General features: G+C 39.4%; 1 protein-coding gene across 1 annotated transcript in view; it reads left to right on the top strand.

Moving 5' to 3' along the window:
• Positions 1-10,000: 10,000 nt before the first annotated feature.
• LOC147712329 (olfactory receptor 6M1-like) overlaps positions 10,001-14,736 on the top strand; it is a 76,425-nt gene continuing 71,689 nt past the window's right edge. Inside the window, exon 1 of the mRNA XM_086919638.1 lies at positions 10,001-10,438. Coding sequence (XP_086775764.1) covers positions 10,001-10,438 — 438 coding nt within the window. The remainder of the gene's footprint in view (positions 10,439-14,736) is intronic.

Here is a 14,736-nt window from a genome sequence, read left to right as displayed (position 1 = left end):
TTTCTCCTACAATGTATGATGTGCATTGTAGCGTATATTGTAAGAAAAAAATTATGAGAAATGAAAACAATTGTACAGCAGATTTACGAGCTCTGTCCGCCACCAGTACGCCACTTTTTGTGACGTACTGGTTTCGCAGGTGGCTCCTCCATATTTACAAGGAGACAAAAAGTTACCCTGCATAACGTTTCCTTTCCTTCTAAAAACTGCCCATTCATACACAACTCTTTACGTATATATATTACATCATTCATGACATGGTTAGTGACATCCTGATAACATCACTGATGACACGTCACATGACATCACTTATGACATCACTGATGACAGCATCCAGTGTATGTGGTTTGGTTTGTTATTTAAATATGTATTATATATATATATATATCAATCTGCATTGAAGAATGATTGGATATAAAACAATCTGGATAAATGATTTAGTAGCAGTGTGATTGATTATTTACTTGAATAATTTATAGTGTCTCATTAAATATATTGGATAGTGACTAAACTGAGTGAATATCTGTATTACTTTGTCAATTGTTCTGTAAACTGCTGCACCAGTTGGTTAATATCTTCTAAAATCTATATTACTTACTAATTAGTTAACTGAGTATTTGTATGGAAGAGTGAATGTGTGAGTGGGTCGCTGGGGGGTGTCTGACTGCCCAAAGATGTGTGAATAGTTGATTCAGTAGCTTTATGACGTTAAGACTACATGTTATAACAATTGTTTGGGCGAGTTAATATCTTTATGGGTGTGGTAATGAGCAAATGTATCTCTCAATGCTACATGTACAACAAAGTACAAAAATAAAAGCCATTTTGTGTGACATTTGTTGTATATAAAGAAGTATACATATAACTAAGTTATTACATCAGTAACTGTATGGATACCTGTATACTTGTAATAGTGATTTTATAACACTAACTATGAGTTACTATCTAAGTGCTGTTTGTGTTAGGGGTAGTGTTTTAAGGTTTAGGGTAGTGTAGTGGTGTTTGTGTGCTGAATGGGTGGTGCTGGGGATAGATTTAGTGTTTAAGGTAGTGCATTGGTCTTTGTGTAGAGTAGGGGATCGTGTTGGTGGTAGATTTAGCGTTTAGGGTAGAACACTGGTGTTTGTGTACTGTAGGGGGTCGTGCCGAGGGTAGTGTTTTAAGGTTTAGAATAGAGCAGTGGTGTTCGTCTACTGTAGGGGATAGTGTTTTAGGGTTTAAAGAAGTGCAGTGGTGTTTATGTATAGAGGTCCATGCTGTGAGAAGTGTTATAAGGTTAAGGGTAGTGTAGTTGTGTTTGTGAAATGCAGGGCATTTGGCTGGGGGTATGTATTAACATTACACTATGACCACTCAAAGCACAGTTATCACTACTAACCACCCAAACATTCCAGGTGAAGTTATCAGCAGAATGCTAGAAAAACGTTTATCAATATGAAATGCTTCTAATTAAGTAAATTTCAAATCATTACATGCAGTGTCCCACAAATGATATTACCACAACAGAATATCTCCACAACTTACATTTAAAGTGGATAAACATGTTTCATGTGACAGACCCATAGGCCAACGCTGCAGCTTCCACATGCTTCAACACCCTCAACACTCTCAGCAAGACCTTCAAATAGACCCACCCCCCCCCCCCCTCGAATCAGGGAAGACCATCACCCAAGCACTCATCACCATCAGGCTGTACTATGGGAACGCCCTCTCTACTGGAATCAACACATTTCTACTCCATAGACTGTCCAGAACACCGCAGCCAGACTCATCCTCAGCATCCCACAACAAGACCACATTACCCAGCACAAACAAGCACTCTACTTGCTCCCCGTTGAAAAATGAGTGACCTTCAAGCTGCTCACAGACACCTATAAAGCCCTCCACAACACCGGACTCCAATACCTCAATCTCCTTCTACACCCCCAAAAGAAACCTCCACTCCGCGAAATTCTCCGTATCCACAGAACCAGAAAGGAGGCATACCCTTCTCCAACATCATGGCAAAGACTTGGAATGAACTCCCCCTCAGCATCAGATGAACCCCCACACTTAAAGCATTCAGTATGACCTATAAGACCTGGCTTTTCGAATCACCAAAGCTGCACAAATCCCCCTCACATACTACCCCAGTGCCTGTAAACCCTCATAGGTGAGTACTGCGCTCTATTCATCCCTAATTGATTAATTGATATGCCACCACAGTCTGTTTTTGAGTGTTATCAACAGGCCCTGCCATTCGTTTGGCTGTCTGTAACTCTTAAGGGTAGAGAAATGAGCAGTACTACCTTCTTTAATATACACAGAATCTCTGAGATTGGATTGGTTTGGTTTCACCTCTGAGAGCTACATTCAGAGTGCTGGTGAGTTACCAGTAGCTCCCGGGCTACTAGTTGGAGACTTTGGGTGCAGTTGGAGATTACCAGCGCTCTAGAAGTATTCCACCTTCTATTTTATTACTCGACCACAAATGCAAACACTGGGTGCTTCAAAGTTCAGGGGAGGAAAACACCCAACTCCTCACTGTGTAATCTGACGATTAAGCACATTCAAATTTAACATAGATTGAAGCACTCCAACTTCTAATAGCCCAAATTTAGCTTAGTCCATACACAAAGACACCCAAAAAGTTTCCATGACGATTTTCTTCTTTTATTTCTTTTTTTGTTCAGATCCAATCCCAACCAACGCGTTTCGCCGAGGTTATTAAATACCTCTCGGCTTCGTCAGGGCTGGCAATAAAACAAAATAATATGCTTTTACCATTACGTACATTTCCATAGATTTGAAAAAGAGGATAGAGCCCCACATGGCCCATTAGAAAACCTGTGTCCATATTTACAACAGGAGTGAGTACATGCAACTTCAAACATTAACAACCAATTGATCAACACAAGAACAAATTCCAGTGTATAAAAACAACACCTGCCTTCACCCTTTTGGTGAACACTGTTCATGCACATTGCAAGTGACAAAGACATCATGTGAATTTGCTCCCACAATTTCTTATAATTCATTAACTACCAGATTTATGTACCAATGTTTTACCTTATCTTCAAATTGAACCTGCCTAAAAGGGGAGACAGATCCTTACTCTCGAGTTTTGGCAAGAGGACAAACTTAGATCTATTACAATCCTATTCAATGCATTGTTCATGTAGATATATCATATTGCATACCTCCAGTTTTTCATGCGGGTGCTTTTATGTATTATCTGTCGCAATTTAGCTTGGCGGAGGGAATAATATCCTTATACTCGCAAGTCCTAAAAGAAAATACGTATCCATGTGTAAAAGCAACTCTTAACATCCCTACTGGCTTATTTACCTCTAAATCCTGACATCACTAAAAGTTTACATAATTTAAAGTCTCACCTGCACTTCTATCTAAAGTCTCCAAATTGATTTCACTTGTATATATCGCCTTCTATCACAATTACCGCAATCCACTCTTCCTAAAAGTAAAGAGCCATCATCAGATAACCAACTCTTACAACCTGATTACATTAGCTGCTAACCTATTTATGTCAGTTCATTAAAACTCATACCTGTCGTTCTCTGCTTAGTGCTGATTTGAACACATTTCCACTCCGCTGCCCTTCATAAGTCTGCACCCATTCTCTGTTAATCAAAAGCGCGTCATTAGCATTTCGAAATCATGACCGCTTTCTATCATGTTCCAAATATTACATCATTAGCGCCCTTACCTCTCTTCTCGAACTGGCGTCCCGTGTACAGGCAGCGCCATCACCTCGTCTCACGCCCGTTAAGTGGCGTCCCTAGACATCAAAAAGGGACTACCCTTTAAAATCTACGCGCCATCTTAGAGTGGGGATAGACTAGCCTCGGCGTCTCTTTATTGTTCGGTTACCAAATATTGTAAAAGTTAGCACCCTTACCTCACTTCTCGAACCGGCGTCCCGTGTACAGGTAACGCCACCAGCTTGTCTCATGCCCGTTTGTGTGGTGTCCCTAGATATCAAGAAAGGACTAACTCCATAAAAAAACCTGAGCGCCATTTTAGAGTGGGGATAAACTTGACTCATGCATCTGTCTATCTTCCATTACTATTACTGTTCATACAGTCCCACTCTAATTCGGAACCAAAATATCTTCCACATTAGAATATTAGTTTTCTGTGTCTTTAAATACATTCTATATCAAGAATCTAATATTAGCCACATAGCAATGGTATTATTATCAGCTCTCATTTTTCATAGTTACCATAATATGATGACATAATTACGATTGATATCACATAAGTTCCTAAAGTCTGCTAATCCCCTAAAAAGAATTCCAGCTCCCGATCATAATTCAAGCCGTCCTCCATGGCCCGCTATTTCATAATCCATCTTGCCTCTTGCCTCCTCAATTTCAGTTCTCTGTTACCTCCTCTAGGGTCCACATTCACATGATCAATTCCATAAAACTTAAAGTTTTTACTCTGATCCTGCTTTTTACATGTATGTACATGTTCTGCTATTGGATACCTCATGTCATTATTTTTCACCGCTCTCAAGTGTTCACTCACTCTATCTTTTAGCATGCGAATTGTGCTGCCCACATAAATTCTTGAACATTTGCACTCTATGACATAAATCACAAATTTCGTGCTACAGGTTATGTTGGTTCTTATTTCATAGTCCTTACTATTCGGCACTTGAAAAGCCTTTGTCTTATCCTTGGCATGCCTGCACATCCCACAATGTCCGCATTTATAGAAACCCTTTGAATGCTCATCCGACCAAGTAACTTGTTGCTTTTCTATCGGGTAACTGGGGCTTAATACTGTCCCTAGGGTCTTCCCTTTTCTGTAGGTGATCTGAGGTCTCCCTCCCACGAAATCACAGAGCATCCTATCCATTCTCAGGGCATTCCAATGCCTTATCATGCTCTCCAATAATACCTTACTTAATGGAGTATAACTGGTAATTAATCTTACTGGTTGGTCTTCCTTGTTCACTCTAAATTTGGGTTTCAATGTCTCACTTCTTTCCACGTTCTTCACTCTCCGTGTGGCTGCCATAACATTTCTCTTACCATAACCTCTTGTCAAAAATCTTTTTTCCATATCGCTTATACATTCAACAAAATTTTGATTTTCGCTACAGTTCCGCCTAGCTCTTAAAATTTCACCAAATGGAATTCCTTTTATTTGGTGAGGCGGGTGAGCACTCTTCGCATGCAGAATTGCATTGCATGAGGTTGGCTTGCGATACAGTCTACTCTCTATGCAATCATTCTTAACATACAGTTCCAGATCTAAAAATACAATACTAGTAGTACTATCATTAGTGGTGAATCTAATGTTCATGTCATTATTGTTCAAATATTCATAAAATTCAGTCAAAGACTGCTTTGATCCAGTCCATACCATTATACAATCGTCAATGAATCTACCCCAAAATAGGATAGATTCAATCCATTTACTTGCTCCAGGGCCCCAAACAACCTTTTCTTCTAACCAACCCATGAATATATTGGCATAGGCTGGAGAAAATTTGGAGCCCATAGCCACCCCTTGTTTCTGCTTGTACCACTCATTTTTGAACAGAAAGTAATTATTATCCAATATTAATTCTGTCATAGCCAAAATCATCTGTGTATGGTGCCAATGAGTGGCTGGTTTTTTAGAGAAAAAATGGTCTAGAGCCTTGAGTCCTAACTCATTTCTAATACTCGTATATAATGAGATCACGTCTAGAGTTACCAATGTCATCCCTGGTTCCCATTTGATGTCTCCCAGGATATTCAAAATATGCTGTGTATCCTTAATAAAGGAGGGCAAGTTCATCATGATCGGTTGAAGGAAGACATCCACAAACTGTGAGAGTCGTTCCGTTGGCCCTCCTATACCTGATACTATTGGCCTCCCTGGTGGAAAGGGTAGGCCTTTGTGAATTTTTGGTAAAGTATACAAACATGGGTATCGAGGACGATTCACCTGCAGAAAAAAATATTCATCCTCATCTAATAGACCCATATCACGCCACTGTTTCAGATGATTATTTATCTTGCTAGTAAGGGAAAATATAGGGTTATGAACTACCTTCTCATAACATATGTTGTCACTTAACTGTGAAAAGATTTCACACTCATAATCTTCCTTGTTCATAATCACTATATTTCCTCCTTTATCAGCTTTTCTGATAATTAGTTCCGTATCATTCATTAGAGTATTCAGGGCGTCTCTATCTAATCTTGTCAAATTATCTTTCAAATGACCTCCTGGGAGAGATCTTTTCATTTGTTTATCTAAATCTAAGGTCACCAACTTATGAAATACCTCAATACAGTTACCACTTGTCAGGTTAGGTGACCATTTGGATTTGCTCTTAAGGCCACTTGATATGGATAAATCCGGCCCGATCTCTAGGTCCTCAAGAACCTTAGCCATTTTTATAGGATCTTCCTCTAGTTCTGTGATTGATAAAAGAGACACTGTGTCTTGAATATTCCCAATTGTACAAAATTCAGACACACCACCAGATGCTTGCGTAGTCACATTTTTATTGGTCTTTGGATTCATAGCAAAGTGCTTTTTCAGTTTTAGTCTCCTAATGTATTTGAATAGATCTATTTTTACATTACAAACATCACCTTTCTCAACAGGGCAAAAGCTTAAACCCTTAGTAAGCAAATCAGTCATATGTTTAGTTAAATGAGTCTTAGATAGATTCACCACTTCTATCTCATTATTAGTTTCCACTATTGTGCTTTATTGTCCCAAGACCTCAGCTTCATTCCTGCCCACCCTCCTGCGTCTGCCTGCTTTCCCTCCTCTTCTGGTTTTTGGGGACCTGGGCGCCTCATCTATTCTCGATTCCCTCTCTTCATTCTGTTTACTTCTAAAGAGAAGGACGAGTTCCCTAAAGGGTGAGCTTGCCCTGCCGCTGATCCCGAGGCTCCCTCATATTAACTTCCACTAGTAGGGATACTGCTCAGAGAGGTACTGCTTGAGCTTAGAGATGCAGTTTGTTGCTGTTGCTTCTTCCTATCACTCTGCATTAAATGATCATATTTCTTGGAGAATGTGAAAATTCTCCCACTACTATAATCTACCTCATCTCGTTTAAGCTTACACGCTTTCCTCTGCTTGATATCATTCTGATGGTTATTTAAGACATCTTTAAGTATCTCATAATTTTTGGCGGTTGGGTCAGGAAGATTGAGATCAATTATTTCTGCCTCTAATTGAGCAATTTCAGCCTGAAGCTTTGCCACTTTCCTAACAGAATTCTCAATTAATATATCCATTAGTCTCATTGAGCTTGAAACAAGCTCTTTCTCACATGCTCCTAACAGATCGTCATCAAGATCATCAAAGGTTGGCATAATCTGAGAACGGAGACCTCTTGGTATTCTATTCAACTTTGCATATTGCTTGAGGGTCGCCCCGTCCCACCATTTAGAAATTTCTGATTTTTTCAATCTTTCTAATTTGATTAACTTGGCCCGTAGTCCTATATCTTTTGATTGCGTCACACTTCTAATTGCTTGAGTGACTGAACTACCCTTGCACAGGTTTTCAAACAGTTCTGCGGCTACTTTATCCCTATCGCTGTTATCACTCATGTTGTTACTGATTATGTGGTGCCCTCTGAGCAGCCCTCCAATACAAATGAATTAAACTTTGGGTGCAGTTGGAGATTACCAGCGCTCTAGAAGTATTCCACCTTCTATTTTATTACTCGACCACAAATGCAAACACTGGGTGCTTCAAAGTTCAGGGGAGGAAAACACCCAACTCCTCACTGTGTAATCTGACGATTAAGCACATTCAAATTTAACATAGATTGAAGCACTCCAACTTCTAATAGCCCAAATTTAGCTTAGTCCATACACAAAGACATCCAAAAAGTTTCCATGACGATTTTCTTCTTTTATTTCTTTTTTTGTTCAGATCCAATCCCAACCAACGCGTTTCGCCGAGGTTATTAAATACCTCTCGGCTTCCTCAGGGCTGGCAATAAAACCAAATAATATGCTTTTACCATTATGTACATTTCCATAGATTTGAAAAAGAGGATAGAGCCCCACATGGCCCATTAGAAACCCTGTGTCCATATTTACAACAGGAGTGAATACATGCAACTTCAAACATTAACAACCAATTGATCAACACAAGAACAAATTCCAGTGTATAAAAACAACACCTGCCTTCACTCTTTTGGTGAACACTGTTCATGCACATTGCAAGTGACAAAGACATCATGTGAATTTGCTCCCACAATTTCTTATAATTCATTAACTACCAGATTTATGTACCTATGTTTTACCTTATCTTCAAATTGAACCTGCCTAAAAGGGGAGACAGATCCTTACTCTCGAGTTTTGGCAAGAGGACAAACTTAGATCTATTACAATCCTATTCAATGCATTGTTCATGTAGATATATCATATTGCATACCTCCAGTTTTTCATGCGGGTGCTTTTATGTATTATCTGTCGCAATTTAGCTTGGCGGAGGGAATAATATCCTTATACTCGCAAGTCCTAAAAGAAAATACGTATCCATGTGTAAAAGCAACTCTTAACATCCCTACTGGCTTATTTACCTCTAAATCCTGACATCACTAAAAGTTTACATAATTTAAAGTCTCACCTGCACTTCTATCTAAAGTCTCCAGATTGATTTCACTTGTATATATCGCCTTCTATCACAATTACCGCAATCCACTCTTCCTAAAAGTAAAGAGCCATCATCAGATAACCAACTCTTACAACCTGATTACATTAGCTGCTAACCTATTTATGTCAGTTCATTAAAACTCATACCTGTCGTTCTCTGCTTAGTGCTGATTTGAACACATTTCCACTCCGCTGCCCTTCATAAGTCTGCACCCATTCTCTGTTAATCAAAAGCGCGTCATTAGCATTTCGAAATCATGACCGCTTTCTATCATGTTCCAAATATTACATCATTACCGCCCTTACCTCTCTTCTCGAACTGGCGTCCCGTGTACAGGCAGCGCCATCACCTCGTCCCACGCCCGTTAAGTGGCGTCCCTAGACATCAAAAAGGGACTACCCTTTAAAATCTACGCGCCATCTTAGAGTGGGGATAGACTAGCCTCGGCGCCTCTTTATTGTTCGGTTACCAAATATTGTAACCGTTAGCGCCCTTACCTCACTTCTCGAACCGGCGTCCCGTGTACAGGTAACGCCACCAGCTTGTCTCATGCCCGTTTGTGTGGTGTCCCTAGATATCAAGAAAGGACTAACTCCGTAAAAAACCTGAGCGCCATTTTAGAGTGGGGATAAACTTGACTCATGCATCTGTCTATCTTCCATTACTATTACTGTTCATACAGTCCCACTCTAATTCGGAACCAAAATATCTTCCACATTAGAATATTAGTTTTCTGTGTCTTTAAATACATTCTATATCAAGAATCTAATATTAGCCACATAGCAATGGTATTATTATCAGCTCTCATTTTTCATAGTTACCATAATATGATGACATAATTACGATTGATATCACATAAGTTCCTAAAGTCTGCTAATCCCCTAAAAAGAATTCCAGCTCCCGATCATAATTCAAGCCGTCCTCCACGGCCCGCAATTTCATAATCCATCTTGCCTCTTGCCTCCTCAATTTCAGTTCTCTGTTACCTCCTCTAGGGCCCACATTCACATGATCAATTCCATAAAACTTAAAGTTTTTACTCTGATCCTGCTTTTTACATGTATGTACATGTTCTGCTATTGGATACCTCATGTTATTATTTTTCACCGCTCTCAAGTGTTCACTCACTCTATCTTTTAGCATGCGAATTGTGCTGCCCACATAAATTCTTGAACATTTGCACTCTATGACATAAATCACAAATTTTGCTTTGCTTACTAAGGGTTTAAGCTTTTGCCCTGTTGAGAAAGGTGATGTTTGTAATGTAAAAATAGATCTATTCAAATACATTAGGAGACTAAAACTGAAAAAGCACTTTGCTATGAATCCAAAGACCAATAAAAATGTGACTACGCAAGCATCTGGCGGTATGTCTGAATTTTGTACAATTGGGAATATTCAAGACACAGTGTCTCTTTTATCAATCACAGAACTAGAGGAAGATCCTATAACAATGGCTAAGGTTCTTGAGGACCTAGAGATCGGGCCGGATTTATCCATATCAAGTGGCCTTAAGAGCAAATCCAAATGGTCACCTAACCTGACAAGTGGTAACTGTATTGAGGTATTTCATAAGTTGGTGACCTTAGATTTAGATAAACAAACGAAAAGATCTCTCCCAGGAGGTCATTTGAAAGATAATTTGACAATATTAGTATTAGAAAGAGACGCCCTGAATACTCTAATGAATGATACGGAACTAATTATCAGAAAAGCTGATAAAGGAGGAAATATAGTGATTATGAACAAGGAAGATTATGAGTGTGAAATCTTTTCACAGTTAAGTGACAACATATGTTATGAGAAGGTAGTTCATAACCCTATATTTTCCCTTACTAGCAAGATAAATAATCATCTGAAACAGTGGCGTGATATGGGTCTATTAGATGAGGATGAATATTTTTTTCTGCAGGTGAATCGTCCTCGATACCCATGTTTGTATACTTTACCAAAAATTCACAAAGGCCTACCCTTTCCACCAGGGAGGCCAATAGTATCAGGTATAGGAGGGCCAACGGAACGACTCTCACAGTTTGTGGATGTCTTCCTTCAACCGATCATGATGAACTTGCCCTCCTTTATTAAGGATACACAGCATATTTTGAATATCCTGGGAGACATCAAATGGGAACCAGGGATGACATTGGTAACTCTAGACGTGATCTCGTTACATACGAGTATTAGAAATGAGTTAGGACTCAAGGCTCTAGACCATTTTTTCTCTAAAAAACCAGCCACTCATTGGCACCATACACAGATGATTTTGGCTATGACAGAATTAATATTGGATAATAATTACTTTCTGTTCAAAAATGAGTGGTACAAGCAGAAACAAGGGGTGGCTATGGGCTCCAAATTTTCTCCAGCCTTTGCCAATATATTCATGGGTTGGTTAGAAGAAAAGGTTGTTTGGGGCCCTGGAGCAAGTAAATGGATTGAATCTATCCTATTTTGGGGTAGGTTCATTGACGATTGTATACTGGTATGGACTGGATCAAAGCAGTCTTTGACTGAATTTTATGAATATTTGAACAATAATGACATGAACATTAGATTCACCACTAATGATAGTACTACTAGTATTGTATTTTTAGATCTGGAACTGTATGTTAAGAATGATTGCATAGAGAGTAGACTGTATCGCAAGCCAACCTCATGCAATGCAATTCTGCATGCGAAGAGTGCTCACCCGCCTCACCAAATAAAAGGAATTCCATTTGGTGAAATGTTAAGAGCTAGGCGGAACTGTAGCGAAAATCAAAATTTTGTTGAATGTATAAGCGATATGGAAAAAAGATTTTTGACAAGAGGTTATGGTAAGAGAAATGTTATGGCAGCCACACGGAGAGTGAAGAACGTGGAAAGAATTGAGACATTGAAACCCAAATTTAGAGTGAACAAGGAAGACCAACCAGTAAGATTAATTACCAGTTATACTCCATTAAGTAAGGTATTATTGGAGAGCATGATAAGGCATTGGAATGCCCTGAGAATGGATAGGATGCTCTGTGATTTCGTGGGAGGGAGACCTCAGATCACCTACAGAAAAGGGAAGACCCTAGGGACAGTATTAAGCCCCAGTTACCCGATAGAAAAGCAACAAGTTACTTGGTTGGATGAGCATTCAAAGGGTTTCTATAAATGCGGACATTGTGGGATGTGCAGGCATGCCAAGGATAAGACAAAGGCTTTTCAAGTGCCGAATAGTAAGGACTATGAAATAAGAACCAACATAACCTGTAGCACGAAATTTGTGATTTATGTCATAGAGTGCAAATGTTCAAGAATTTATGTAGGCAGCACAATTCGCATGCTAAAAGATAGAGTGAGTGAACACTTGAGAGTGGTGAAAAATAATGACATGAGGTATCCAATAGCAGAACATGTACATACATGTAAAAAGCAGGATCAGAGTAAAAACTTTAAGTTTTATGGAATTGATCATGTGAATGTGGACCCTAGAGGAGGTAACAGAGAACTGAAATTGAGGAGGCAAGAGGCAAGATGGATTATGAAATTGCGGGCCGTGGAGGACGGCTTGAATTATGATCGGGAGCTGGAATTCTTTTTAGGGGATTAGCAGACTTTAGGAACTTATGTGATATCAATCGTAATTATGCCATCATATTATGGTAACTATGAAAAATGAGAGCTGATAATAATACCATTGCTATGTGGCTAATATTAGATTCTTGATATAGAATGTATTTAAAGACACAGAAAACTAATATTCTAATGTGGAAGATATTTTGGTTCCGAATTAGAGTGGGACTGTATGAACAGTAATAGTAATGGAAGATAGACAGATGCATGAGTCAAGTTTATCCCCACTCTAAAATGGCGCTCAGGTTTTTTACGGAGTTAGTCCTTTCTTGATATCTAGGGACACCACACAAACGGGCATGAGACAAGCTGGTGGCGTTGCCTGTACACGGGACGCCGGTTCGAGAAGTCAGGTAAGGGCGCTAACGGTTACAATATTTGGTAACCGAACAATAAAGAGACGCCGAGGCTAGTCTATCCCCACTCTAAGATGGCGCGTAGATTTTAAAGGGTAGTCCCTTTTTGATGTCTAGGGACGCCACTTAACGGGCGTGAGACGAGGTGATGGCGCTGCCTGTACACGGGACGCCAGTTCGAGAAGAGAGGTAAGGGCGCTAATGATGTAATATTTGGAATATGATAGAAAGCGGTCATGATTTCGAAATGCTAATGACGCGCTTTTGATTAACAGAGAATGGGAGCAGACTTATGAAGGGCAGCGGAGTGGAAATGTGTTCAAATCAGCACTAAGCAGATAACGACAGGTATGAGTTTTAATGAACTGACATAAATAGGTTAGCAGCTAATGTAATCCGGTTGTAAGAGTTGGTTATCTGATGATGGCTCTTTACTTTTAGGAAGAGTGGATTGCGGTAATTGTGATAGAAGGTGATATATACAAGTGAAATCAATTTGGAGACTTTAGATAGAAGTGCAGGTGAGACTTTAAATTATGTAAACTTTTAGTGATGTCAGGATTTAGAGGTAAATAAGCCAGTAGGGATGTTAAGAGTTGCTTTTACACATGGATACGTATTTTCTTTTAGGACTTGCAAGTATAAGGATATTATTCCCTCCGCCAAGCTAAATTGCGACAGATAATACATAAAAGCACCCGCATGAAAAACTGGAGGTATGCAATATGATTAGGCTTTCCTGTTTTCAGTTTCTATTTTTGGTAAATTCTGGTGGTGTTTTGTCAGTGCTTTCCAGTGATTTCAATACCTCAAAAAAACAGTGCTTTTCAGTGGTTACTCATTTTCGCGCCATAAAAAACAACTGACACAGTGTTTTACCGGTGTTTATGGAACGCTTTGCTTTTATTATTGCTTGCTTGCTTGATTGATGCATGATATATGGACAGTGTACTTACAGTGTATATGAGGTCCAAATACAATCTTACAAGTCAAACTTATTGTAGTACACCATACAATATTTCTTCAGTGAGTCTTTGGTCATTCGTGCTCTCTCTTCATTGGCAATTGAGACTGGCAACGCCAAAACAGCCAGTACATAATTTGCCAACTCTGGCCACTGACGTAGCTTTCCATGCCAATACTGGGGCACCTCCCTATGATACGTAACCCAAAGCTCATATTACAATAATCCCACCGCATAAACAGTAAAATTGAGTTTCCCACCAACATTTCAAATTATCGTCTTGGTTTAACTGCAAGATCACGTGGATGGAGCAGCAGCCGCCACCAAAATATTTGACTACACAAGCAGCTTCCAACATTAATGGGGAAGGGATGATAATGTGCAGGGCACACATTGAGGCGTGCTCAAATGGATAATATTCAAATGACAATAAAATGCATTGTCTAGTCAACTAAGTAGACGAGGCCTGTGTTTGGGGCTTGCATGCAGATAACATGCCATTCTGTTATGCTTTATTTTGTCATCTATTGACATCTGTCATAAACTACACAATTTCAAGGAAGCAAATGCAAATAACACTGGTCACAGCAAAAAGGGCACATGCTACAATAGGAGAGACAGCAAAACTGATGCATAGGGGAATTAAGAAATTCTCCAAGGGGTGCCTCCAATGCCCTGATCACATACCAAAATAAATCCTAAAGATACACCATGAAATAAAAGTTTGTGGTTCTCAAAGGTGGGGGAGGGTTACCCGGCATGATGTAGAATATGTGCTTGTTATGTCACTATCCCCAATGGTTTGGCAAGACACATCTGTCACGAACATATGTCTACTGATGTGCTGGACATATGTTCTACCTACCTAGTGACCTAACCAGATGGGAATATTCTATCCGCACAGACACTCATATTGTATTTACTACATGCATGCATATCTGTACACAAAGCCCGTGCATTTCCACGTTTACATTCAAATCAATTTTAGAATGCAAAAAATGTATGCCAACACCATTAACCGTCACATATGGTAAGATGTTATTTTACAGAACTTCGTGCAACACAAGAGAGTGACCATGCATTCCTTGATCATATCATGAGACACATTTTTAGGCCGGATATCGCTGCAATCAAAATGTACAGCTAAGGAAAATCGGAATATTTAAAGTTCTGCAAAACAAT

Source organism: Lissotriton vulgaris, chromosome 5 (genome assembly GCF_964263255.1).
Source record: "Lissotriton vulgaris chromosome 5, aLisVul1.2, whole genome shotgun sequence".
NCBI classification, from domain to species: Eukaryota; Metazoa; Chordata; class Amphibia; order Caudata; family Salamandridae; genus Lissotriton; species Lissotriton vulgaris.
Note: the sequence above shows the minus strand (reverse complement) of the source record. Positions and strands in the feature narration are given on the sequence as shown.